Source organism: Aphis gossypii, unplaced genomic scaffold, assembly GCF_020184175.1.
Source record: "Aphis gossypii isolate Hap1 unplaced genomic scaffold, ASM2018417v2 Contig00441, whole genome shotgun sequence".
Lineage (NCBI taxonomy): Eukaryota > Metazoa > Arthropoda > Insecta > Hemiptera > Aphididae > Aphis > Aphis gossypii.
The window spans coordinates 84,398-111,712 of record NW_026083107.1 but is presented as its reverse complement, the minus strand read 5'-3'; the positions used below and the strand labels follow the sequence as shown (position 1 = coordinate 111,712).

The following is a 27,315-nucleotide window of genomic DNA, read 5'->3' as shown; positions in this document are numbered from 1 at the left end:
AATTTTAATTCATTAAAATAAAAAAATGGACTTCGACGGATTCAAATATAGGAATAATAGCATCAAAAACGGAATCACGTAAGTAATCTTTTATTTAATTTAAAAATTAATAAACAACTGTAGGTACCTGGCGGATATTAGGTAATGCCGGGCTTAGATAATGTGCTGCTGTAAACACCAAAATAATAATAATATAAAAAAAAATGTTTATACAGATTTTTTTTTTAAACAAAAACAGATCAATAAATCCAAATTATTTATATTACGGTTGAAATTGTTGTGTTAATATATCGTGGATGAGCAGTGTTGCCAGATGAAAATGTCATAAATCTCGAAGTTTACACTCAATAATCCCCAGAAATCCCCACTATAAAATTTCGCGCTCGCTACGCTCGCAATCTCTTATCAGCTATTGTTATGTCAAAATGTCAAATTAAATAAATAAATTCTTAATCAGGATTAGATAATTGATACCTACAATGTACAGGTACAGGACTACGGCCAGTAACTATTATTTTACAGTTTTTACACTTTCTGTTTGAATAAACCTTTAAATGTTTGGTGAAATAAAATTTTTAAATAAATGCAATGTTAATAATTTTGGCAGTAATATATAATATACATAACTGGCAGATAATACCCAATAATAAAACATAATATTTAATTATAACATTTTAATTTATTAATAAAAAATACATAGTAAAGTTGTCAATAACAAAAAAATAATAACATTCACACTAAACTTTGTGTTAGGTAGATAACCAATATAACATAATAAAAATAGATGTGATTTTAACTTTCATCTCAGACTTAGTTACTTTTGAGTAACTAAATTAAATTAGTAAAAAAAGTATACAACAAAAAAAAAATTAAAATGTTTAGGTAAATAATTTGAAAAAATGTAATTTAATTGAATTAAATTAAATTGTCAAATAACAAAAAAATATTAACATTTAGGTACATTAAACTTTGAGTTAGGTATATAACCAATACAACATAATATAAAATAAAATATGTAATTTGAATTTTCATCTCAGACTTTTGAGTAGGTAACTAAATTAAATTAAAACAACTTGAAAAAATGTAGTTTAATAAAAAAAAAATTCTATTTATTATATATTGAGCTATTCATTTTTTTTATTATTTCAGAATTAATATCAAAGTTAAAACATGATTTGTCTTGATTTTTCAATAAATTTTTACAATGTAAAATTCCTGTAACAGTATCTGTTGATAGTTTATTCCTAATCTTTGTTTTATTTAAATTAATTACACTAAAAAGGCGTTCAACAGTTGCGCTACTATGAGGTAAAATCAAAACAAATGATACTAATTTATTCAGTAATGGAAAAGTAGTATTGTCGTCACCGTCCTTAACATTTGATATATTTTTCCAAAACTCACATACTTCTATATCAAAATCCATGTCTAAATTCCTTAAATGGCGCCATTCTCTGTCGATATCATTTAAATCAATATTAAGCCTCTCTTCAAAATATTTTGCAGCCGGCCCAATTGAAGAAATACTCTTAATTTGTTTTGGGTCCAAAAACTGTAACATTTTTAGGCATGATACTTCAGGGGAGTTAAACGGAAATCGTTTATAAATTTGACATGCACATTCCACATAAAAATTTAGACAATTGGTATAAAATAAAGTTTTCTCACTATTTGATAATTTTCCATCTGAAATAATAGCAGCACATTTACCACCAACATATATTTCTTCTGCTTGAACAAAATGAGCAGGATTCCTGTACTGGCATTTTGATACATCCGTATTACTTAAATAATCTGGTTTTAAGTAACATTCTAATATTGACTTAAAAGCTGAAGACATTTTTTGGTACAGTTTGTGAATTTGTGGTTTTTCACTTTGAAATTCAACATTTAATTTTATTAAAATAGGTAGAACAAAATCAAGAAAATGCAAATACAATTGGTTAGTCGTTTTGGATAGTCCACAAAATATTTCGTTTGCTTTATTCTCTAATAAATGTTGTCCTTGGAAGTACAATTTAAGAGCACTATACTGCTCCAAAATTCTTTTAACACATAAGTGTAGAGATAACCACCGTGTTTGAGAAGGTTGCAAGAGTTTATGTGGCTTTAATTCTACAAACACTTGAAACTCTTTCAGTTCAGTCTGACGTTTAAAACTATATTTAAAATAGGTATAAACGTCCCTAACTAAATTTTCTACCGCATCAGGCAATTTACTTGAGGCGTATGATGCACATAGAGCTAAAGAGTGACATATGCACTTCATAACAAATAAATGTGGAATGTCGTTCTGTAGTAGTGTCTTCACTGAATGGTGAGAACCAAACATTGTATTAGCCCCATCAGAGGCAAAACCAACCATATTTGTCTTGTAAGCTATGGTATGTTTTTCAAAGACATTTGTAATTGCATCAAAAATGCCTTGTGCTGTTCCATTAGCAATTTCAGTTAAACTAAAAAATTCATCATGAACAATAAATTTCTTTAAATCTATCAGTCTGACAATAATGGCCAAGCTCTTAATAGATGATTTATCAGTAGATTCATCTATTAATATGGAAAATAACTGATTATTCATTTTTTTTATTAGTTCTTCCTGTCCATAGGAACCCACAGCGTTATTAATTAACGCCGTGGCTTTAGTGCGATTACATTTAATATTTTGTATGACGTCGGGCTCTGAAAAATCTGAACATATTGTTTTGATAAGACTTACTAGATGATCAGACGTCCTATGTGCAATATTGTGCTCTGTTATAAACATAGCAATTCTCAGCTCAGCACTTTTGGTTTTGTTCTCCATACTACTTGTTTGTAGGACTCTTGGCATTTTGTTTACCGGAATTAAGTTAGCATGGGATTTAGCATTTTTGGAATGTTTCGTGGTTTTTATGTGTTTCTGCAATGCAGATTTTCCTGCCAAATAGTCACCCCCACAAACCATACAGTGGAAATAGTTTTCACCTTTCTTGCTGCTTTTGATGCATTTAAATTCTGGGATATCTTTCCAAGCACTTCTGTACTTGTGAACATACTGTTTTTTTTTTGGCCAGCCTCTAGGTGTATCTTCATCACTTAATGACATATTAAAACAGTCCTAAAATATCTAATATATATAAGTAATAAGAAGGAAACTACTAAAGTACTGAGTAGTAAGTACTAAGTACTTACTAAAAAAAATAGAGAAGTTTAAGTAAGAATCCTTATAACACGCACTATTATAAAATACACCAAAATTATAACCAAAACTACATAAACAAAATCGACTGACAAATGACAATCGATTTTAGATACCTAAATTTTATCCTCAATCGACGACACACAAAAATATTATAACAATAATACTATTTTCGTAATCTCGTCTATCATTGGCCATAACTTACTCTCATAGTCATATAATATAGATCATAATGTATTATAAACTAAATCTATTTATACTTTATAGCTCTTATCGTTCAATATAAAAACAAGATTATTTCCTTATATAGTACTTTACATGGCTACAGAATATATATAATATAGTATCTATAGCCGTGATTTTAGTTGAAAATTTGAAATATTATCTAACATTTACGTTATCACGGTTACGTGATAAGAATTCGGCCCGGTGATAAGAAATTAGCACTGATATTATGACGACTCAGATACGCGGGTTAACTACAATTTTTTTTTAACGATGTCTAGACAGTAGTAGTGTTGTAGTTGTAGGCAGTAGCTTTAATAGATAAGGTTATTAGATAATATTCTTCAAATTATTTATTAATTTAAGAAATTTATTGAAAAATCTCCAGATTTCCTCATAAGTAGATAAATCCCCACTGTTTTCTCCAACAACACCAAAAATCCCCAGAAAAAGGAAAAATCCTCAAATATGGCAACACTGTGGATGAGTTACAAATTTCCTATATAATATATTCATATTATCTTAAAGCAAATTTTTTATAACTCATAAAAATTTGATTCATCGTGACTTGACTCTATCTTGAACAAATATAAAACATTAGCTCTGCTGTACTTCGTGGTATCTTTAAAATATATTTAGATTGTGATCGAAACGATATAATGTTTTTTTTTCTGTGTACACGATAAATAATCAAAAATATATTCGATTTTCAAATTTATTGGTGATTTTTGGTAACAAATTGGATATAGTAGATATTTTGAATTTTTTTGGTGTAACTCAAAAACCAACAACTATAAACACTTGACAATTTTCAAACTATTGTCGATACAATTTTTTTCTCATGTTAAAAATTCTTGAACATTTAATATAAGATTCTTCATAAGTTTTTTATTTTTGAAATAAAATATATCAACAATAAATAAGTTAGGATTTTGACTAATCACAAAAATTGGCAAATAATTTTTGAGTTAGAAATTTATAAAAAAAATTTGTTTTATTTTTACACAACATGAATACATGATACAAACAATTAAATATAATATACATTTATACTTTAAAAATTTTTTTTTTTTTTTTTGTTTAAGTATACTAGCATTGTAAATAAATATAGTTAAGTTTGCTAACTTTTTTTTCAGTTATTATAAATGCAGTAAGGCTAGTACCTATTTTTGTCCGGGTTCAATCAAAAAACTCAGAGACGGCACTATTGTGACAATAAAACCACATGTTGGTCATGATAGAGAGCAAGATAACTCTCAGCAATTGATACAAAACTTTTGTGATATTTTAAAAAGAAGGGCATCTAATGAAAATATTTCTTTTAGAAATTTATATGATGAAGAATCTAGAAGGTAAGCAGTTTTATAATCTAAAAATATCTTTAAGAGACCTATCAAAATTTAAAATACTTGAATTTCATAATTTGTTAGACATATGGTAGCAGCAGGGTTGTACCCGTGGTCAACAGCCGAATCTCTTATGCGACATTCCCGAAGAAGATCTTTGCCTAGATTGCCTAATTCATTAGTAGACTTGGCAACTCTATTTGACAACGGCCAGCTTAATCGGTTTTCTTGCTGTGACTCTTCGTTTTTTAGAGAATGTGTTAGAGATGTGGATGGCAGAAGTAGCATCATTTTTGGATGCATGAATTTAATAGTTAGTGTTCTACAACATGGTGTGACAGAGGTACATGCAGATGCCACGTTCAAGGTTGTACCTAGAAACATGGGATATCAATTATTAACGATTCATTGTATGATCGGAAACCATGTAAGATTATATTATATTATTAATTTAAACTTAAAATACTTTTGGAAATAGCTACCAATTTAATTATTTGTAACATAGAATAAGATTTATTAATTTTAAATTCTCATTTAAATATTTGCAGTCTATACCTGTTGTCTATGTTCTCATGGAAAGTAAGTCAAGGAACTCGTATGACTGCGTTATGCGTTTTGTTAAAGACAATTTATTAGCAAATCTAACGGTTGAAATCATTATGAGCGACTATGAGACGGCTCTGAGAGATGTTTTGATTTCATCATTTCCGGAAGCTCGTTACGCTGGATGCTGGTTTCATCATAATCAAGTAAAAATAAATAATCAAATACCTAAATACAATTCTTGATATTATATAGTAGGTATTCTTATTAATGGTTTTGTGTAAATTTATAGGCTGTATGGAGAAAAATGAATAGTTTAGGGTATTTGCATCATCTAAATACTAACAATAATGCCCGTAAAGTATTAAAACTTTTAATGTCCCTTCCATTATTGCCGGCCAGAGACATGGGAAACGGGTTTTTATTAATTCGTGCATTTGCACGAAATCATGATGTTCACCTGGAAAGATTGTTATCATATTATGAAAGGTATTATACTTATAACCTAGATAAAACATTTTAAATTAATAAAAAAGAAAACTGTATTGTATCTTACTATCTTGGCTTATTAATTAATAGCTTTCTTGTATTAGAAATGTAAATATTAAATGTCTCCTAACAATATAATCAAATTTTTTTTTTTTAAGATATTGGCTAAGAAATATTGGTCCACAAGTTGTGTCAGTTCATGGACTGCCTCGTCGGACAAATAATAATATCGAGAGCTTTCATAATACCTTAAGATTAAAATTTTCTGTTGCACATCCAAGCTTATAGGTATTTCTAGGTAAGAAATGTATGCATATTACATAAGTACAATGCAACAAATTTACATTAAATTTTGGTAGATTTTGGAATAATGAATCAAATTACTACATAAAAGGCTGTACCTAATTAGGAAAAAATCATTTAAATTCATTCAAGCCAAGTTCTAATTTAGAAAGTTCTTAAATTATTTTTTTATAATTATATACATAATTTTAAAATATATGTTGGCTGTTATTAATACTATTACTAAATAAGTAGTTAATTATATACATTACAACTATTTTATTATTTTGTATATTACAGAAAATATTACAATAGGTAATTATAATAAAATTAATATATTTATACGAGAAGTAGAAGAGTTCCAATATTTATTTATGATTATTAAAATATTAAGTTTTATCTTTTTAAATGAAAAAATAAACATTGCTGAAAAAATCACTGTTGAAGAAAAAGTACATTTTGTAGGTACACCCAATGCATATATCAACTGTAATGATCATAAAATATTATTTTTTATTTAATTCAAATTGGTTCCCAAAATTTCCCATTGCATACTCTAATTATCAGGCAGAATGAAGAAGGTGACTGCCCAGAGCAGGGATCACTCATATAGTAAACCATAACATATTTAAATATTTTGCAGAACCTCTACTATGCACTGATTTATACTACTAGGTTAGTACCAAATAACGATAGAGACGTGTGTGATACAGGATAGTTTAGGCTCCTAGTTAGTTAACAAATACCAAAACACTTACCTATTTTGTTTTGTATTTTTTTAATAGGCACTTTAACCACTTTGAGCAGCAGTTACCATTTGGTTAATCAGCAACTTTTGAACCACTTGCGTCCTACTAGGCATTTGAGGGCCAAGTTCTTAGCTAATTCTCATAGAATAAAGAATGCCACAGAACAGTATCAAATAGGACTGATATCGATGTGGCAATTTCTTCGGCGCTGCTCATATACTAGTGCAGCATATGAATTAAGGCAGCGAACCTGGGCTTTGAGAATGAACGATCCAGATGGTGATGCTGAATTAGACCACAATATTCCAGTTGATGCAGTTCCACCAGCAGATGCAGTTCCACCAGCAGATGCAGTTCCAGTAATTCAAAATATTGTTGATCCACGGCCTATGGACAATAACTTAGATTTGGATATGGATCAACTTTTTAATGATCCACCAGGTTCACCGCCAATCATAAGTCCTCCAGATTCACCAAATGTGCCTCAGTCACCGGACAATAGAAACACGTGTATGACATGCTTAGTAGTTTCTTTAGCTGAAAGTGCACAGCATTACATTGTGTTACCATGTGGTCACGCATGGGTGTGTAACAGGTGTGTAATGCAGTTGGAACAACAAAATTCAGTATGCCCAATGTGTAGAGCAGAAAATATAATATTACAAAGGGTGTTTTTTTCTTAAATATTCTATGTTAATCCTGTTAATAGTATTCATTAATATTATATTATAATTAATTTAGAAATAAAATAATAGATATCTTACAATGAAAACTGAGATTCATAAATTAAAAGAAGGTCTGTAGATGCTTCTCTTCATAATTCATAAAATAAATACAAGATTGTCCCATTGTGCTTTGTTAACTATTTGATATATCTTTCAGGTTACCGATTTTATTAAGCAATTTAACTAACTTTATGAACAAAATTTTCTCTAAAACGGTTAATTTTTATTAACATTATTCATATTATGATAACATTAACGATAACACAATAATAAAGAACGTTTTGTATCGTTTTGTAACGTTCCGTAGTGTCAGCACCGTTAATGAATAACCCACTGTAATTGGTTCATTTGAAAACCGCGCATAAATATAATATGAATTATTATCAATCATTAATTATATAATTCTCATATATATAGGTAGACATAATTATTATAAAACTTGTGTATATGATAATTCTATAAGAATATTTTATATTATTGCATATTATATAAAGTATATTATGATTATAATGTGAAACTTTGTGGTATCTTGAACAATTATATACCTACCTAAAATATAATAATATATTCCTTATAGCCTATAGGTTCTATTAATATTATTTTGATAGTATCTATTACACAATACCTAAATAAATATATAAATAAAGGTAGGTATTGTAATCATAAAGAATAAAGAAAAAATACATATATTTAATATGGATTACCCATTATAAAATACATTGTATTACTATAAATATAAATATTGTACTACATTTTATATTGAATTAAAAAATGTAATGATGTAATATATTATGTTCGGGTTGAGTAAAATGTTTTAATAGTTTATTGCCAATGCCCAATGCCCAAAAATATCTCCTTAATAATTCATAATAGTTAGAATAGAAAATTACATTTTCAAAAATAAAATACCTGTTGTAATATTATCAATACTATTATACTATTAAGTGTATAAATGGTACCTATTAGCAATTTATTTATTCTTTAAAAAAATTTTCTTGGTGTATGTGTAAAAGTGAAGTTGAGCACTGTTACATTTTGAAGTCTGTTAATTAATTATCATTGATGTAAACTAAAATTACAACAGTAGGTATACCTATTGTAATATTTGTTACATCTTATACATATAAATTATTACACACATTCTTCCAACACAAAATTTACATACTTAACATTTTTTAGCTCCATCCAAATGATTATTTCTTATTAAAAATGACACACTGTTGATAGTTCAACATTAAATTTACCATCAATACTAGATGGTAACTTAAAGGGTTGGTAGGTACCAACAATTATTAACAGCCAACATCCAACAAATATAATATTGTTAGTTTTATAATAAATACCTATGTAATAAGACCCAACAAAATTGACATTTTATTATATTAATATGTTATAAATAAAATGAAAAGTAATATGTACACACTTATAGGTAAATTATAATTTGGAAAAAATGTCTTATTTTATTCTTCTAAAATAGTGAAAAACTGTTATTTACCTACCTTTAAATTTATTATTTTATTAATGTCAATATGTAGGTAATATGATGAATAAGTAATAATATTCATCTATTTTACAATTCATTTTCAGACATAACTCCGTTAAATGTAATATTAATGCTTCTATCGTGTATATCTTTTTTTTTCTTTTTTTTCACATTATATTGTAAATGTATACTATTTAACTACAACTCAAAATAATCACTTTTGTGTTTTTATTTCCTATTGAATCTCATCCCTATTCATATGTTATGAGACTTATATAATTTACTACAGTACCATTAGAATTATAAATGATATTTTTATTTGTATAATACAATATGAAATTACTTTTGAAATCGTTATAAACTTCAAAATGAACATAGATCATAAATACTTATATACAATTGTATAGTATTTATTATTATTTATAATAAATGACACAACCATAAGGTTTAATCTGATTGGCAGGTTTTCCTTGTGATCTAAGTGGCAAGGTAAAAAGGATAGCTAAAGTGTATTTAACTTATGGACCCAGAGGTTTCATATTTTATCAAAGCTTAGTTTACATGATTTTTATAAGAAATAATTAAAATAACTGTCACATTGTATAGTTTTTAAACGATATAATTTATAAAATTTTAATTATTAAAATAATACCTATACACTACAGATAAAGTAAATTGTAAATTAGCACATACTAACATACTACGTTGAACAAATAATAAATATTTAATTATTTTCAATTTTTAACTTCTAGCCTCTATAAGACACTAAACTGTAAAGTTGAATACAATATTTTATATATTCCATAGGCCTGAAAATGATATTAAATTTCGAAATTTTAAATTTTGAAAATTTCGTGATAATAAATTTGGTTGTTATCACAGGGACAACTGCCCGGGTGGTGGCCATAGATAATATTATTTTTATTATCTATGGTGGTGGAATGGTGTCTCTACCAGTGTTACCAACCAAATTACAATTTTCAATTTCCGTCATATTACGGTCTGAAAAATTCCTGTTTTCCGTCATATTACGGTCCGTAGTTTTTTTAATTCTTCAACTTGACGGTCCGTAATCTGACGGTTTGTGTTATTTTTTTTTCCGTAATCTGACGGTCCGTAACTTGACTGAAGAATTCCGTAATATGACGGTCCGTTCGATTATTTTCCGTATATTTACGGCCTCCCATATCGTTTTGTTCCATTTTAACTAATTGTTGTTCGATTTCCTTTTGTTGTGCTTGTGGCAATCTATACGGTCTCTTATATATTGGTGGCTGATTAGCGGGTAATCTTATTATGTGTTTAGTGGCGTTAGTAAATGTTAAATAATCGTTTTTAAAATGAAATACTTCAGAAAAATGTTCGCATATTTCTAATATTGTTTTACGTACCTCGTTATTTAAATGGTCACTACGTATTAAACTTTTTATTTTATTTACGCGATCGTTATTGTCATTTACTACAGTTATTTCGTGTAATTTATATTCTATGTCATGATCGTATAATATTTTATTCAATTGGTCCTCAAAAATGTTTCGTGGTAATTCAGAAATATTCAGTATAATTATTACCGTGTTTCCATTTTTTACCGTGTTTATTATATTAGCGCAATATACGTCCTATATTAATTCTTGTTTCTGTATTAAAATATTTTTATTTTCCATTATCGGATCAGCAGGGCCGGCTTTAGATACGATCGACGTGTGCGACTGCACAGGGGCGCCAAAATCAGGGGGGCGCGCAAGATGCGTTAAAATTAGAACACCCTCAAGCACTGGCGGTAAAATTCTTGTACGGTTTGCAGACGAGCGGTGGTGTGGTGGTGGTACTAGGCAATTTCTAATCTTGTCGTCGCCGCTCGGGATCTATGTGTTAGTCGTAAATGATTATTAGTGTGTGTGGAGTTCAGGGCGGTGGTCGTTTGGGCGAAGGTAATAATTTTTACCAAAAAAATAATAGTCCGTTTAGGCGACTATCATTTGTACCGTTTGGGCGAGTGAAATTATTTTTACCTGTGCGAGGTAAAAACCGGATGATAGATACTCAGATGATATTATTGCAATATTGCTAATTGTTATTAATCACTATTATCGAAAATAAGATTACGATTCAGACACGCTGTACAAAATATATTGTACATAATAACACTGTAGTATGTTATGTGTAGTGTCTTAAATAATACTTTCACGTGTATGATTATTTAAAAATTAATTCTAACGATATTAGTCAGTTGTAAGTTTTTATATTTTCTTACATTTATAATGGATTTAAAAATTGAACATATTTTAACTACGAAAAGAGGTAAAAGATGTATAGTTATCGAACAGTACAAATACACAGAATCAAATATTCTTCAAAATGAAACAATTCGATTTCGTTGTACAAACAAAAAATGTAAAGTAAGTGTCTTGATTGATAGTAATGTAAAAAATATATTAGAGATGACAACACATTTACATAATCATGAGCCGAGTACAAAAAGGTCTTTAGCTATAGATATAATTCGAAGTTCTTCTAAAAAAAAAGCTACTGAACAAACACATGAAAAACCTAATAAAATTATTAGGAAAGAATTATTAGCAGATAAGTCAGGGCTTCAGAATGAACTTAACTATTCTGATATTAATTTAATTAGGCGATCAATTTATCGTAGTCGTAAACAACAGTACCCAATATACCAAAATCTCAAAAAGAATCATTTGATCAATTATATGATATGCAATCAACAATTAAATACAATGATCAACAATTTTGTTTTGTAAATCAACAAAAGTCAATTGTTATTTTAACTTGTCGTGACAATTTACAGCTCCTGTGTAATCTAAAAATGTCTTTGGAGACGGAACATTTTCGTATTGTCCCAAGTTTTTTTGTCAACTATATACATTACATGTCTATACTTACAATTATTATGTACCAGTAGCATATATATTTTTAACATCAAAATCAACAAACAATTATTTGAATATGTGGTTTGAAATATCTAAGTTATGTAATGAACTAGTTGGCAAAATTCTTCAAGTAGATTTTTTTCATTCGGATTTTGAAAAAGCTGCACATTTAGCTACAACGCAAACATTTCCTAACTGTCAGTTAATAACATGTACATTTCATTTAGGCCAAAGTTGGTATAGGCAAATAGTAAAACATAAAAACTTATCGAAAGCGTATTCAATTAAAGATTCTGAAATCGGATTGTGGCTAAAATTTTTTTTTGGTTTATCATTTTTGCCACCATCCGAAGTAGGAGATGCATTTACTGAGTTGTTATCAATTATGCCAGCTGACAATGAATGTGTACAATTTGCTGATTATGTCTTGGACACCTATATAGACGAAAACTCAGAGTTCCCCCCTCATTTGTGGGCGTCATCACCAATATTTGACCATCCCAGAACCACAAATGGACCAGAATCATTTCATTCTCACTTTAACAAACAATTTTACACACCACACCCTCATGTACATCAAGTCATTGCAGTATTATTAGAAATCCAAACTGAAAATATGATTAAAATCAATTCCATTTCAAAAAATATCCCTAACGTTCAACGAAAAGAAACTATAAAAAAAAAAGAGTTTGTGCAAGAAACGTGGATTAAATATGAAAAAGGGAACATTAGCCAATTAGAATACATAAAATGTTTAGGTTTAAAATATCAGGCTAATAAATTACTTTAAACTGTACTATAATTATATTATATGTAATTTTATTTATAATTGTTGACTTATTATTAATTATTTATGTGTTATATGATTTTTGACTGCAGATTTCTTATATTTTATATTATTTTTGACTGCAGATTACTTATATTTTATATTATTTTTGACTTATTATTTGTGTTTTATATTATTTTTGACTGCAGATTACTTGTATTTTACATTATTTTAGACTTATTATTAATTATTTATATTTTAAACGGTTTTTGACTAATTAGGTATTTATATTTTATATGATTTTTGACTGCAGATTACTTGTATTTTACATTATTTTTGACTTAGGTATTATTAATTATTTATATTTTAAACGATTTTTGACTAATTATTTATATTTTAAACGGTTTTTGACTAATTATTTATATTTTATATGATTTTTGACTTATTATTTGTGTTTTATATGATTTTTGACTTATTATTAATTATTTATATTTTAAACGATTTTTGACTAATTATTTATATTTTATATGATTTTTGACTAATTATTTATATTTTAAACGGTTTTTGACTAATTATTTATATTTTATATGATTTTTAATTAATTATTTATGTTTTATATGATTTTGTTTAATTAATTGTTGAGTGTATATTATAAGCATTTTCATACCGCTCAAACCGCGGTATTTTTAATTGAATAATTCTCGCCCAAACAATATGTATCTATTCGCCCAAATGGTATATATCTATTCGCCCAAACGGTAGTTTTAGTTGACTAAACCCTCGCCCAAACGGTATATAGTTATTCGCCCAAACAGACTATATTTTGGGTCGATTCGCCCAAACGGTCTACGCCCGGAGTTCAATGTGGGTACATATTATTCTCTAACAATCCAGGTAGTCGTAAATTTTTATAGCAATAATAGTTTGTCGAATATTGTATCAGATATTATTATGTTTTCTTGTACAACAGTAACTACTAACTAATATTATTGTGACCGACTGAGCGATTAGATAAGTGGACCGATTCGATAACGATAATTTATTATGAATCGTATTCGCATGTACGTAAAATCATTTTTGAATTTCTTTGTTCTTTTCATTTTGACTGTTTAGGTGAACACTTGTTAGTTGCAGTCTACAATTACAATTTACAATAGGTAAGCTTTAAAACTTAATTAAACGTAATATTTATTATGTATTTAAAATTGTAAATGGTTTTGCTTGGGATGTATTATAGTTTTTTTTTGTTTTCTATTTTTCAATTCACTGAATCGTTATCGGCACTTATTGCAGTATCTACTTGCAAATATCGTATAATCATAATTGGTTGAATAATAATAAAGTTGTGGTAAAAATATGTACTCACGTTTATTTTATAATTTTGTATTATTTATACATATTATATATATTATAAATTGTGTTATGTTCATTTTTCATGATAATTTTCTAATAAATAAAATTATTTTCTTTAACAGTTTCGATTTATTGATAATCAAACATAAAATAAAAATGTCCGGATTAAAAAAAAAACCCTCTGGAGCAGAATATAAAAAAAGAAAAGCTGCCAAAGAAATCGAATTTGAACGAAATAAAAAGTCAATGAATCTTCAAAAGTATTTTAATAGCTCATTATCTGAAAGTAATGAATTTCATAGTTCACCATCCACCTCGGCTTCAATAGGATCTAATAGTGAAAATACCCAGATTGAATCGGATAAAATTTCCAACAATCAATGTGGTTCTATCGCAATTACGAGTAATTTTGTTCTTAATAACATTAATAAAACAATTATTCCTGATACTGCAAACAATGACATAAATAAAAAATCACATTAAGTTCAAAATTCTCCTGTTACGATCGATAATAATATATATGATCATGATCCAGCTTTATGGCCTAAAGTTATAAGTTCTAAACTAAAAGATTTAATAATTTCGTATGGCCCTAGACAAGTGTTTTTAAAACAATATCCAAAGGATGATAAAGATCGACATTTTTCAAGTACTCATTATTCTCGTACACTCCCAAATAATGAACTTATTCCTCGGCGTTGGCTCATATATTCCGAAAGTTCAGATAGAGTATATTGTTTTTGTTGTTTATGTTTTCACCAAGGATCAAGATCTTCTCTGGCAAATACGGGCTTCAATGATTGGATTCATTTATCATCCACCTTAAAATCTCATGAAACCTGTAGTTATCATATTTTATCTTATACTAAGTGGATAGAAACTGAATTAAGACTTAAAAGTGGGAAATCAATTGATCACTTGGAACAGTTACTAATTCAAAAAGAATCTGAGCGCTGGAATCAAGTTTTAACAAGCTTAATGAACATTGCCTTATACTTGGCAGAAAATAACATAGCTTTCCGCGGAGTTTCTGATAAACTTTACAGTCCAAATAATGGGAAATATCTTGGTCTTATTCAATTGTTTGCCAAGTTTGATCCTATAATGCAAGATCATGTAACTCGAATTTTAAAAAATGAAATTAAGGACCATTATTGTGGAAAAAATATTTTAAATGAACTGATTCAAATAATGGCAGACAAAGTCACTGCTACAATCATATCCAAAGCTCACAAAGCTAAATATTATTCTATCATAGCTGATTGCACTCCTGATGTAAACCACATAGAGCAATTGTCTTTGACTATCAGATTTGTCGATTTATCTAAAGAAAATGTAGATATAAGTGAACATTTTGTTTAATTCACTCCTATAAACGATTCAACTGGAGAAGGGCTGTCTGAAAGTATTTTAAATTTATTAAATATACATAATCTCAAACTGAAAAACTGCAGGGGACAAGGCTATGATAATGGCGCTAATATGAAGGGCAGACATTCTGGTGTACAAAAGCTGATTATTAACAAAAACCCATTGGCATTTTATATGCCTTGTGGTTGTCACAGCCTCAATTTAGTATTATGTGACGCCGCAAAATCATCGACAAAATCCGTCACTCTATTTGGAGTATTAGGAAGACTATATAATCTTTTCTCCGCATCAGTAAAACGTTGGCAGCTCTTGGTGGACCATCTGAAAAATTTTACTTTAAAACGATTAAGTGATACTCGTTGGGAAGCAAAAGTTAGAAGCGTTAAAGCAGTAAGATATCAAATTGGTGATATGTATGATGCTCTAATTAGTCTTTCTGAAAAGGAAGAAAGACATGATCATATTACTTCTCACGAAGCCTTCACATTATCTAATCAGATAAAAGATTTTAGTTTTCTAGTTTCTTTAGTCGTCTGGTATGATATATTATTTCAAATTAATGTGGTCAGTAAATCTATGCAAAAATCAAATTTTGATGTCTGTAATTCAGTTAAGTTGATCGAAGGGTGTTATAACTTTTTAAAAGATTACAAAGTTACTGGTTTTGAAAAAGCTATTTCCACTGCTTCTGAATTAGCTTCCGAACTTGGTTCTGAGCCAGAATTTAAAGATTCTAAAAGAGTAAGATACAAAAAACGACAGTTCCAGTATGAGTGTAGAGACGAGCCTATAATTTCTCCAAAAAAAAATTTGAAGTTGAATTTTTTAATCCTTTACTAGACACTGCTATTTTATCCATTAAAGAAAGATTTGATATGTTATTAAAACATACAGAAATTTGGGGATTTTTTTATAATTTCAGTAAAATATCTAGCTTTGAAAAGGATGAATTACTAAAATATTGCGCTGATCTCCAAATAGCTTTGACTGATGGGTTAGAAAGTGATATTGAAGCAGTTTTTCTTTGCGACGAATTAATTAGCATACAACACTTCACCAAAATCAATGATTGCAATTCACCCCTCGATGTACTTAACTTAATTAAAAAAAATCAATTAGAGGATTTATACCCCAATATATGGATTGCATTAAGAATTTTGTTTACCATACCGGTCACAGTCGCAAGCGGAGAAAGAAGTTTCTCCAAACTTAAGTTAATAAAAACCTACCTAAGGTCAACTATTTCACAAGGCACATTGACATCCTTAGCTACACTAAGTATTGAAAATACTATTGCTCAAAATTTAGACTTCTCAGAACTAATTAAAGTATTTGCTGATAAAAAAGCGAGAAAAGTGAACTTTCATTAGATTTTTTGTATATATTTAGTACCTCTGTAACAAAGTTTTTTAATAATAATAAAGTATGTTTTATATTGATAATTACTATACAATAGGTAATAAATAATAATAAAACTAAGGAAGTATTTTTTTTTTGAATTTGACTAATCCCCTAATTTTTCCTGTTTAATGTTTAAAAAGAGGGCAAAGGGCGCCGAAATAATTCTTGCACTGGTCGCTGAAAAAGCTAGAGCCGGCCCTGCGGATCAGCTATTGGTATAGATAATATTGTTTCCGTTCGCGGTTTTAATGTGTAACATATTTTATCTTTATTTAATTCGCACGGAGTGTCATTATTTATTGTTAATATATTATTCGCAACATCTATTATCGCGTTATTTTGTAACAGGAAGTGGTGACCTAGAATTCCATCTCGCGGTATTGGAAATTCCTTATCGACCACATGAAATTCTGTTTTTGTTTTATTATTTTTTAATATTAATATTATTGTAATTTTGCCTATGGTAGTTACTATTTTATCGATAATACCTTTTAAATTTATTTTTTCTTTTTCATTATTAATGTTTCGCCTGTTAATTTATTTATTTTTATTAAGTTGATTTCACTACCGGTGTCTAAAAGAATATCTGTTGTGTTAATTTTAAAATTAGGTGATTGAAATGTAACGTGATTTTCATTAATTACTGATACGATGGTGAAACATCGTTGAGTGACAATTCCTCCGTTACGGCCGTTATTTGGTTGATCGAACGGACGCCGTTCCCGTTCGATACTTGACCGTTTCCCGTCCGGTTTCAGGTTTGCATCATTACGCTCATCCCGTTGCTTACTATAACAGCTAACATTAACGTGTCCTATCTTATTGCAATAACTACAAGTTATTGGTGCCGAATTATTGTTAAAATTATTATTAGTATTTTGCCTTGCGTTATTATTTTGCGGTTGCGCATTATTATTATTATTATTATTTCGACGCGCATATGTGTTTCATCTGTGCACTATTACCACGACAATCGCGAGCGACATAATTAGTTCTGCCGCAAATATAACATCCGGGATTATTTTGCTGTCTCCGATTATTATTGTTATATTGACCGTTATTATTACGCAGATAGTTATTACAATTATTATTATTATTATTGCGACCAAAATGGTTATAATTATGTTGCGTCCCGACTAGGTCAATTCATGCATCAACGTACAAAATGAATACGTCGTGTTGTTCAAGTATAAGTTAATTGTTTATTAAAATAATTCTTGCACGAATACAAATATTATAAGCTTAATGTAAAATATATAAAATAAGATGGTGAGTGGTGTTACGACCTGCCTCAGAAACTGATATCAAAATGACTTGAGTGGTGTTACGACCGGCCTCTGAGTGTCATAGATATCCCTATTCGTTGGTTATACAGTAACCGTCTGTCGAGCTTTTGTCTCGATCCCTCTTATATATGATTTCTTACAAGAGTGGGCGGTGACTTCGTCATACGAGGGGTCCCGGAACGACTGCTTGTGTATTCTTACCCATGATTCTTATCGAATCGTTAAGACACCGAGTTTCGACTTTTGCAAAGAGACGTGTGAATTTACTTTAATTGTCAAATTATTATATTAATATAATATTCTACTCTCTCGTGTCCTGTACTCGTGTGCCTGTGGTATTAATTTTACAAGTTAGGAAATTTGACATTGTATGATCTTATGCATATAAAATAATCGATACGGACAGTATAGGTCCGTAACAATTATTATTACGATTAACATTATTATAATTATTAGGACTTTGTCTATTCTGACCACGATTATAGTTTTACTTATAACCGAATTTTTGTCCGTTTGGATTATTTCCCTGATAATTATTTGACCAACGATTTCCGTTATTATTTTTATTTCCGTTCTGATTTATTTTATTTTCATTATTCTGTAATTCTTTATTAAAGTTAAATTCTATTTCTAACTGCCTAGCCATTTGCATTGCCAGTTCTAACGTTTCTGGATTCCTAGCCCGTAATATCGTTTGTAAATCCATTTTTAACCCATTTATATAAATTGCTAAATCTAATGCCTGATCTTTAAGAGTTTGCCTTAAAATTCTCGCCTCTTAAGGCGTTTTATTTGCTAAAGTTGCATTACATAAATTATAGTATAATTGTTCTACACGACTTGTATAAGTTAATACATCTTCGTCATTTTTCATACGTACGGAATTTAATCCTATCTGCAATGTTTGTGGTGACAATTACTGTTCAAAAGCCCCCCGTAATATTTTTTTAATAATTTCCCAATCGCTAGTTTCTCTATAGCGACATACTTCTAACGCTTTGCCAGTAATTCTAGTGTTAATACATTTTACTAATAAGGGTATGGTTTCTCTATCTACGGCCTCGCATGCATAATCGCATGCCCTTATGAACGAACAAACGTCTTTCCCATCGGCGTAAATTGGTATCATAGCAGTGACCTGCTCAATTGTAGCCTTTACACTAGACATCTTCGTTCTTCGTCTCCTTCTCACTGGTCTTAATTCTGTATGGAATAAATTTGGTGTACTACATAACCCTATTATTCTTGGTTCTACTCCTGTATTCGAGTCTTCTCTAACAGTAGTATTTAACAAACTTTTCTCTTTTGTATTTTCCTTATTAATTCCCTGTGTAGAGTCGCTATCCTCTTTCGTATTTATACTTATTTCTACTTATTTTTCTACTTCAATATTTTTATTTAACTCTACTTGAGTTTTGATTTTATTTGTTTTATCAGTTTCCTCTTCCGAACTGTTACTTTCGTTTTCACTATAACTATTTTCTTCTCCTTCCTTATTCATAAATTTATTTTTATACTCGTTTATTATAGCTTAAATTAATTATATTTTATTTCTTAAAATAAATTATTTATTATTTTTTTCTTCAATTATTATTTGTTTTGCGCAACTTAGTATTTTTTTCTCAATTATTAGTTTAACATTAATTTCTCTAAATAATATTTATCAATATTATTTTATTATACAACTTTTCGTAATATTTTTATTATTCCCCCAATTATTTCTATCAATATTTTTTAATTATTATTTTTTTTTTTTTACTTAGGATTTTTTTTTATCCTCTCTAAAATTCACAATATACGTCAAGTAATTTTTTCAACACGATAGGACTTTTTCGCCTATAAAATTTCACAATTATTTCTCAATTATTTTCTTTCTCATAAAACACTGCTTATTTCTGCTTATAAAATTCACAATCATTTAAATCACTAAATACGGCTCTTCTTGGCCCAATAAAATTTAATACTTATTTAATTCACATTATATATGGCTCAAATCCGCTCCAAAATAATTCCTTTCATCAACTTTTTAAAATATGGCACTTTTTCAGCCTAAATAAATTCAATACTTTTAATTCTCAATATATGGTTCAAATCCGCTCCAAAATAATTCCTTTCATCAACTTTTTAAAATATGGCACTTTTTCAGCCTAAATAAATTCAATATTTTTTAATTCTCAATATATGGCTCAAATCCGCCCCAAAATAATTCCTTTCATCAACTTTTTAAAATATGGCACTTTTTCAGCCTAAATAAATTCAATATATATAAGGACTTACTACTTGCTTTCCCAATAATTCAATAAATAAGGTCTTAACTGCCTTCAATAAAATTCTCTATTTATATTCTCTTTAATTCACAAAATAATTTTTCTCGCGTGTTTCTTGACGTATAATTCACTAATAATTTTTTTTTCTTTCAATAAATATTTATCCCGTATTTCTCACGTATAATTCTCTCCAAATAAAATATTCCCCCTTAATTTTAATTCTCTTTTTTTTATTATTTAATGATATATCCTCTTTTTTTCCTTGTATTATTTTTTTTTTGAAATAAATTTATTTTATACTATTCTTCCGATAATTATCTTAAATAATTTTTCCACATAAAAAAAGTAATATTTTTTTTTCAAAAAATATTTAACTTAAATAAAATAATTTGTCTTGTCTCTTATATTCTTCTTGGTTTTTTTTATATATTAAGATATTATTTTTTTTTTATGTATCAAAAATTTAATTTTCTGCTATTATTAGTGATGGCAAAAGTCGTTCATTTAGGTGAACCGTTCGTTCGTTCATCGTTCACTCAATTGAACTAGTTCATCAGTTCACTAGTTCACTGAACAATTGAACCATGATATCATGGATTGAACGATTGAACGATAAACACTTCAAAAAATTTAGGCGTATCATCCTCCCCCCCTAAGCCCGCCCAATCGAAGTGGTGAGTTCCGTTGTGATTGATGCAGGCACTATAGCTGATAATAGGAGGCCATACAACATTTTCCAGTGTATACTCGCTCCTAAATCAAGGGGAACTAAGTAGGGCAGGGATTCCCAACCTTTTTATCATCGAGTACCACTAGACACTTTTTCAATCAATACGCGTACCACTTCAATTCTAAAACTAAATTAGGAGTCAAATTTTTTTTAACGTATATTTTTATGATTCATTAATTTCTTAACATTTTTTTAGATTCTGAACGAAGTGATGAATGTATTGATTTTACAATGGTGTGTGTTTTTTTTTTTGTTTTTGTGTCTGTGTACAGCATAATTAGTCGAAATAATGCTCCAATTTCAAACAATGGGGGTGGTTTCCGATGTAAAAGTGAATATCCTTGGTGCATTATAGAGGTAAAAATTTAACATTTCCCAACAGTTTTCAAAAAAATCGAAAAAAACAAAAAAAAAATGACGGAAAAACGGCAATTTTTACTCAAAACCAGTTTTCGACCAAATCGATTTTTTTTTATGGTTGTAATTCAAAAACTAATCACTGAAAATACTTGAAATTTTCACCAAATGTTAATGTCAGTAGTATCCGTATATAGTTACATTTTCAAAAAATTTTGACTTTTTTGAGTTATTTATAGACCACTGAAATTTTCGATTTTTTTGAGAAGTTTTTTGTAAAGTGTCGATAAAAAATTTTTGGATGACCAAAAAGTTTTGAAAATTTAATACAAGGTTCCTTATGAGTTGTTTTTAATGTAGCTAAAAAAAATTAAAAATCGTTTGTCACAATTTTTTTTTATAAGCGTTTTTAGTTCAAATTTTTACGAAATCTGTCGAAAACGCGAAAATTTGCAAGTAGTTTTGAAGTTGAAAAATCATAAAATTTTTTTCTTTTATAACTAAGTTTTGAAAATTTGGTGCAAGGTTCTCCATACATTTTTCTTCAAATATCTGTAAAAAAAACTCTACCGGATTCAGACAAAAAATTTTTATGAGTGTTTGAAATTTAAATTTTTAAAAAAACCGCGTTAAATAACAGTTTAGCCTCAAACGATTTTTGATATTTGTTATTATTCAAAAAGTATAAGTCGTAGATACTTGAAAATTTTACCAGTTATTAAGATTCGCGTTTTCTTTACGTGATTTAATTTTCAAAATATTTTGAGTTTTTTTGAGGTATTTATAGACAACTGAAATTTTCAATTTTTCTGAAAAATTTTTTTGGCCCTATCAAAATACTTGAAAATTTTATACAAAGTTCCTCATATGTTATTCTTATAGTGATTAAAAAATTATAAGAATACATAGGCACAATTTTTTTTTATTAGCATTTGAAGTTCAAATTTTGACGAAAATTCGTCAAAATTATGAATATTTGCGAAATATTTGAAGTTGAAAAATCATAAAATTTTTTGTGTTTATAACTAAGGATTAAAAATACAACACTAAGTTTTCCATAAGTTTACCTTCAAGTATCTATAGAGAAAACTCGAAGCATCATTATAGGAAAAATTTTAAGTGCGTTTGAATTTTAAATTTTAACGAAATAGCGTAACGATAACGATTTATCCTCAAACGATTTTAAATATTTATTATTATTCAAAAAGTATAAGCCGTAGATACTTGAAAATTTCACCAGTTATTAAGATTCGCGTTTTCTTTACGTTTCAAAATATTTTTTAATATAAGCTGGTTTTTTTAAACCACCTTTTTCACAAACCACTAGAAATTATATCCTAGGCTGACAAATCATCTTCGTTCAGAATCGTTTTTCGTATACAATGATAACTATCATTGGATTCAAATTTAACACTCCTATAATATATAATAATGATCCATACGGTACCTAATGTACAGCAGAGCGGTACTCACTTGCCCGCTTTTTTATTGTTGGATATTTATGAAAGTAAAAAAAAATTTAAGTTAAAATTTCTTTACGTACCACCTACGAGCTTTCCACGTACCACTAGTGGTACGCGTACCACGGGTTGGGAACCTCTGAAGTAGGGAGTACTCGCACTGATATTAACGTGTATGGAAAATCTTTATATATTAATCGTTATGAACTCAGGTGTTCCAAGTGAGAGCTAAAATATCACGCGGACACGCGACATCTAGTGATAAAAAAAAATCGTTATTTCGTATCCAATATATTATCATACTTATCATAGATAAAACACGATAGAAAGCGATAGAAAGCTTATCAATTTTTAGGTCGGCGGGGGGTGGATTTGTAATGGGGCCACTGGAAAAATAACATATAAATGATACACAGCGAGCCCCGTTACTCTTTTTTTACTCGTTATCACTTTCTATCGCCAATAGATAAAAGAAAAATTTACAGTACTTATTATTTACACATAACACTAAACACAATAACACATGATGCTGTACCACAGAACGATGGTAAGAATATATATTTTTTTAATTCTAACTATAAAATTATAATAAATTGTCTTAATTGTTTTAGAAGAAAAATATAAATATATGATATTTCCATTAGTGATGCATTGGTGTCCATGCTGATAATATGCATTTATCCACGACCCTTGTACAAGGTTCCATATTACAAACATAATTAAAGTAAATATCAATATTAATTATTATTATTAATAAAATCTAAACTGAGTCTCTCATTAAAAATATTATTATTGTAGCATCAGATAATATTTGAATAATTATTTTTCAAAAAAATACTAAGATAGTTTACTATTGTATACAGATGCATTGTTATGCTATCATATAGTTTTAAATTAATTGTAAAAATTGTTTATTTTTTAACTGTAAAATTTAAACTGATAGTTATTGATAAAAGCATAAACTTAAAAACATGCTATATTATTATTTTTATTATTGCTCATACAGTAAAGGCTAGCTTGTGCCTAATCATATAATATGGTTATACTAGGTTTATCAGGATTGGTAGCATGACATTAAATGTTAACTTAATTAAAATTTTACTTATTCAATACTTAATCAATACTTATTCAATAGTTATTCTTCAATATTTGTTAACAATACAATTATTGATACTTAATCACTTTTAATGAAACAAAACAAACTCAATTACATTTTAAATTTTACTTATTCAATACTTACTCAATACTTACTCAATACTTATTCAATAGTTATTCTTCAATATTTGTTAACAATACAATTATTGATACTTAATCACTTTTAATGAAACAAAACAAACTCAATTACATTTTAAATTTTAATATTTACCTTTAACAGATTAAATAAATTATAAGTTTTGGTTTAAAAATAATACTTTTGATGCTTTATCAGGTTTCAAACGACTTCTTTGATCGGTTATGATATTACCAGCCTTACTAAATAAGCGCTCGCATGGCACTGAACTTGCAGTTATACAAAGTCGCTTTTTGGCTAGAATGAAAAGTCGAGGATACAATTTTTGACGATCATCCCACCAAGCTAAAGGGTTTTCATGTCTCCCTATTGCTGGTTCATTAAAATATTTGTCCAGCTCTATAATCCCGGCCGCTTGTGGATTATGAACTGCTCTACACCGATCAAACTCTTCATCAAATGACTTCCATAACAATGACTGACTATGAGTTGAAGCCTCTCGTGCAATGGAAGTATCTGTATTAGTTATTGTATTTGGTATGGATATTGAACACACTTTTGTTTTTAGTGAAGACATAGCATTTGTTAATTTTCTTTCACTTGTGTTAGAGAATGCCAGTTTTTTAAATCTCGGGTCCAGTAACGCGCTTTGAGTAACCAACTCATTTTCCTCCCATGGCCTCAAACGTGTCATTATTTCTTCTTTTAATGTACTAACTAAACTAGATACTTCCGATGGTAAACATGCATCATTTTCATACCTCATCATAGATTTAGTCATTATACCAATAAAAATGATGGTAGTAGATAGAGTCAAATACTTATCTCCACTTATTTCCTTGGTGACTTCATAGAAAATTTCTAATATGTCAACAGATTTTTCAACAATACACCATTCCATTGGTGTCAATATTGGGATATCAACCTGGAGTTTTTAATTGTAAAGAGAAATTACTGAATTAAAATCTTAATTAAAACATCTATGTACTTGAAGGACTGCAATTGTCGAGATAACAGCATTCTTGACTGTGATGATTCTTCTCAGCATATCGTAAGTGGAATTCCACCGTGTTACGACGTCTTGTTTCAACTTCAGAATTGGCAGTCCCATTTGTTCTTGGGTGGCATGTAACTTGGACAATGCATGATGGCTACGTTTAAAATATTCTACAATCGACTTGATCTAAGTTATAAAATTTAAATATTAACATTAAGATAGAATCTAATTAATTGTTTTTTCTGTACTAACTTTAACTGTTACAGGTGCTATGTGCTCAAGAGACTTTTGAACTACCAAATTGAGCGAGCGAGCAAAACATGATAAATGTCTATACCCAGTCATTCTTACACCAGCTACGAAATTGGCAGCATTATCACTAACAACGGCTGTAACTTTATAGTCAATATCCCAAGCCCTGGCTATTGTCATTATTCTGTCCCCAATGTTTTGGCCAGTATGGCGGTCACTAAACTCAGTACAATCAAGACAATATGATTTCAGTTCCATATTGTTATTTAAAAAGTGTGCTGTTACTGCCATGAAACTAGTGTTGTTCAAAGAGGTCCAACAATCTGTGGTGAGACACACAGCACTTGATTTAGTTATTTGTTCTACAACAAAATTTTTAGTGGCCTCAAACAACCTTGGTATCAGATTTTTAGATACTGTGTTTCTGCTTGGCAATGTATATCCTGGGTTTAGCATTTGGACAAATTTTTTAAATTCAGGTTCTTCAACAATAGAAAATGGGTAATACCTAATAACATGTACAATATAATAAATATGTTAGCAAAATATTAGCAAATATTACTTGTAAATTATTCTTATTACTTTTTGACAATCATTTTTGTTAATTGCTTATCAATTATTTTTTTTCTAGGAGCAGTTACCGGTCTTCTTATTTGTACAAAATCAGTCATGGGTCTCTGAGAATTCATTGGTATACTACTCGGTGGTATTGCATTAGATGGACCCGGTTGTGAAGTATCTGTTAGTTGTTCAGGCACTTGCTGATTTTGCTGTACTATTTCTACTGGATCGTCGATTGATCTGCACTCTATTTTTATACATTTTATACATTTTATATTTTTTTTTAATTTAGTGATAAGGAAGTATTGTTTTTAGTTTTAGTTTATTTGATTAATTTATATAGTATATTTTTTATTTCATTCATAGTTGTTTCATCTCATCTATGACTTTAGTTTTGTACATAATAAATTATAATAATAATAAAAAAAATTAATATAATTATTACCTTGTCTCTGGTTTATTGATGAACTACCTCTATTTAATGGCACTGTAGGATGTTTTGCCAATAAATGTATTTTTAGATTGGCAGTATTCCCCCCAGAAAAACTTAATTTTGTACTACAATAACCACATTTTGCTTTATTGTCTTCCGTAGTCACAAAATGGTTCCAAACCTCAGACGTTTTTCCTCTATAGAGTGGCATTTCTATATTTTTAAGTAATATTTTAATAACAATAAAGACAAATTAATTTCTTTTATAAATTAATGTTATTTACTTACCAAAATATGTATGATAATCACACTAGTATTACAATATTATAATAATAATAACAGTATAAAATATAAATAGTGGTATAAAATAATAAACCACACTTTTTATATTTTCCAGACTTTAAGCTTCTCAACAGTGAACACTTAACAGTTTATGATTAATATTCATAAAGGATATTTTAGGATAGTCATAGTGAGGTTATGTTGAATAAAATACAAAACAATGTAGAAATGTAAAACATTTTTATTTTCAGCATTTACAATAATAGTTTAATTTCTAAAAATCATCAAAATAAAAAATATATAGAACAAAATTAGTATAAAACAAAATATTTTACTACCTAAATACAATTACAACAACGGATAAATAAATCATTCAGTTGAATTTTTTGAAACAAAGAATTCAAACATGTGAACTGAGTACATGTGATGACGTACAAGAAAATCAAATTAAAAATTGTAATATTTAAGTATAGTTCAACAAATGAACAATTATATTTATACATTGTAGACTTTTTATCAAGGTTATCATATAAGAAATATCATTTAAATAATCAACAATCTATAATAGTACCTGTAGTACTATTGTAAACTACTGAATGAACCATGGCTAGTATTAAATATATGTATTTAAAGGTGTATTTATATTTATAGCCA

General features: G+C 28.5%; 1 protein-coding gene and 2 pseudogenes across 1 annotated transcript; 2 read left to right on the top strand and 1 right to left on the bottom strand.

Annotated features, from left to right (window-relative positions):
• The first annotated feature begins 4,759 nt into the window (after nt 1–4,759).
• LOC126554172 (uncharacterized) lies at nt 4,760–7,727 on the top strand (annotated as a pseudogene).
• Nucleotides 7,728–14,912: 7,185 nt separating this feature from the next.
• Nucleotides 14,913–16,779, top strand: LOC126554180 (uncharacterized; annotated as a pseudogene).
• A 2,228-nt stretch (nt 16,780–19,007) lies between these two features.
• LOC126554171 (E3 SUMO-protein ligase ZBED1-like) lies at nt 19,008–25,565 on the bottom strand. Its single transcript, XM_050209266.1, has 4 exons — nt 25,386–25,565; nt 25,125–25,319; nt 24,371–25,061; nt 19,008–19,294 (listed from the first exon to the last, which is right to left on the bottom strand). Exons 1-4 carry the CDS (start codon nt 25,563–25,565, stop codon nt 19,008–19,010), a joined length of 1,353 nt encoding a protein of 450 aa, XP_050065223.1.
• Nucleotides 25,566–27,315: the final 1,750 nt, after the last annotated feature.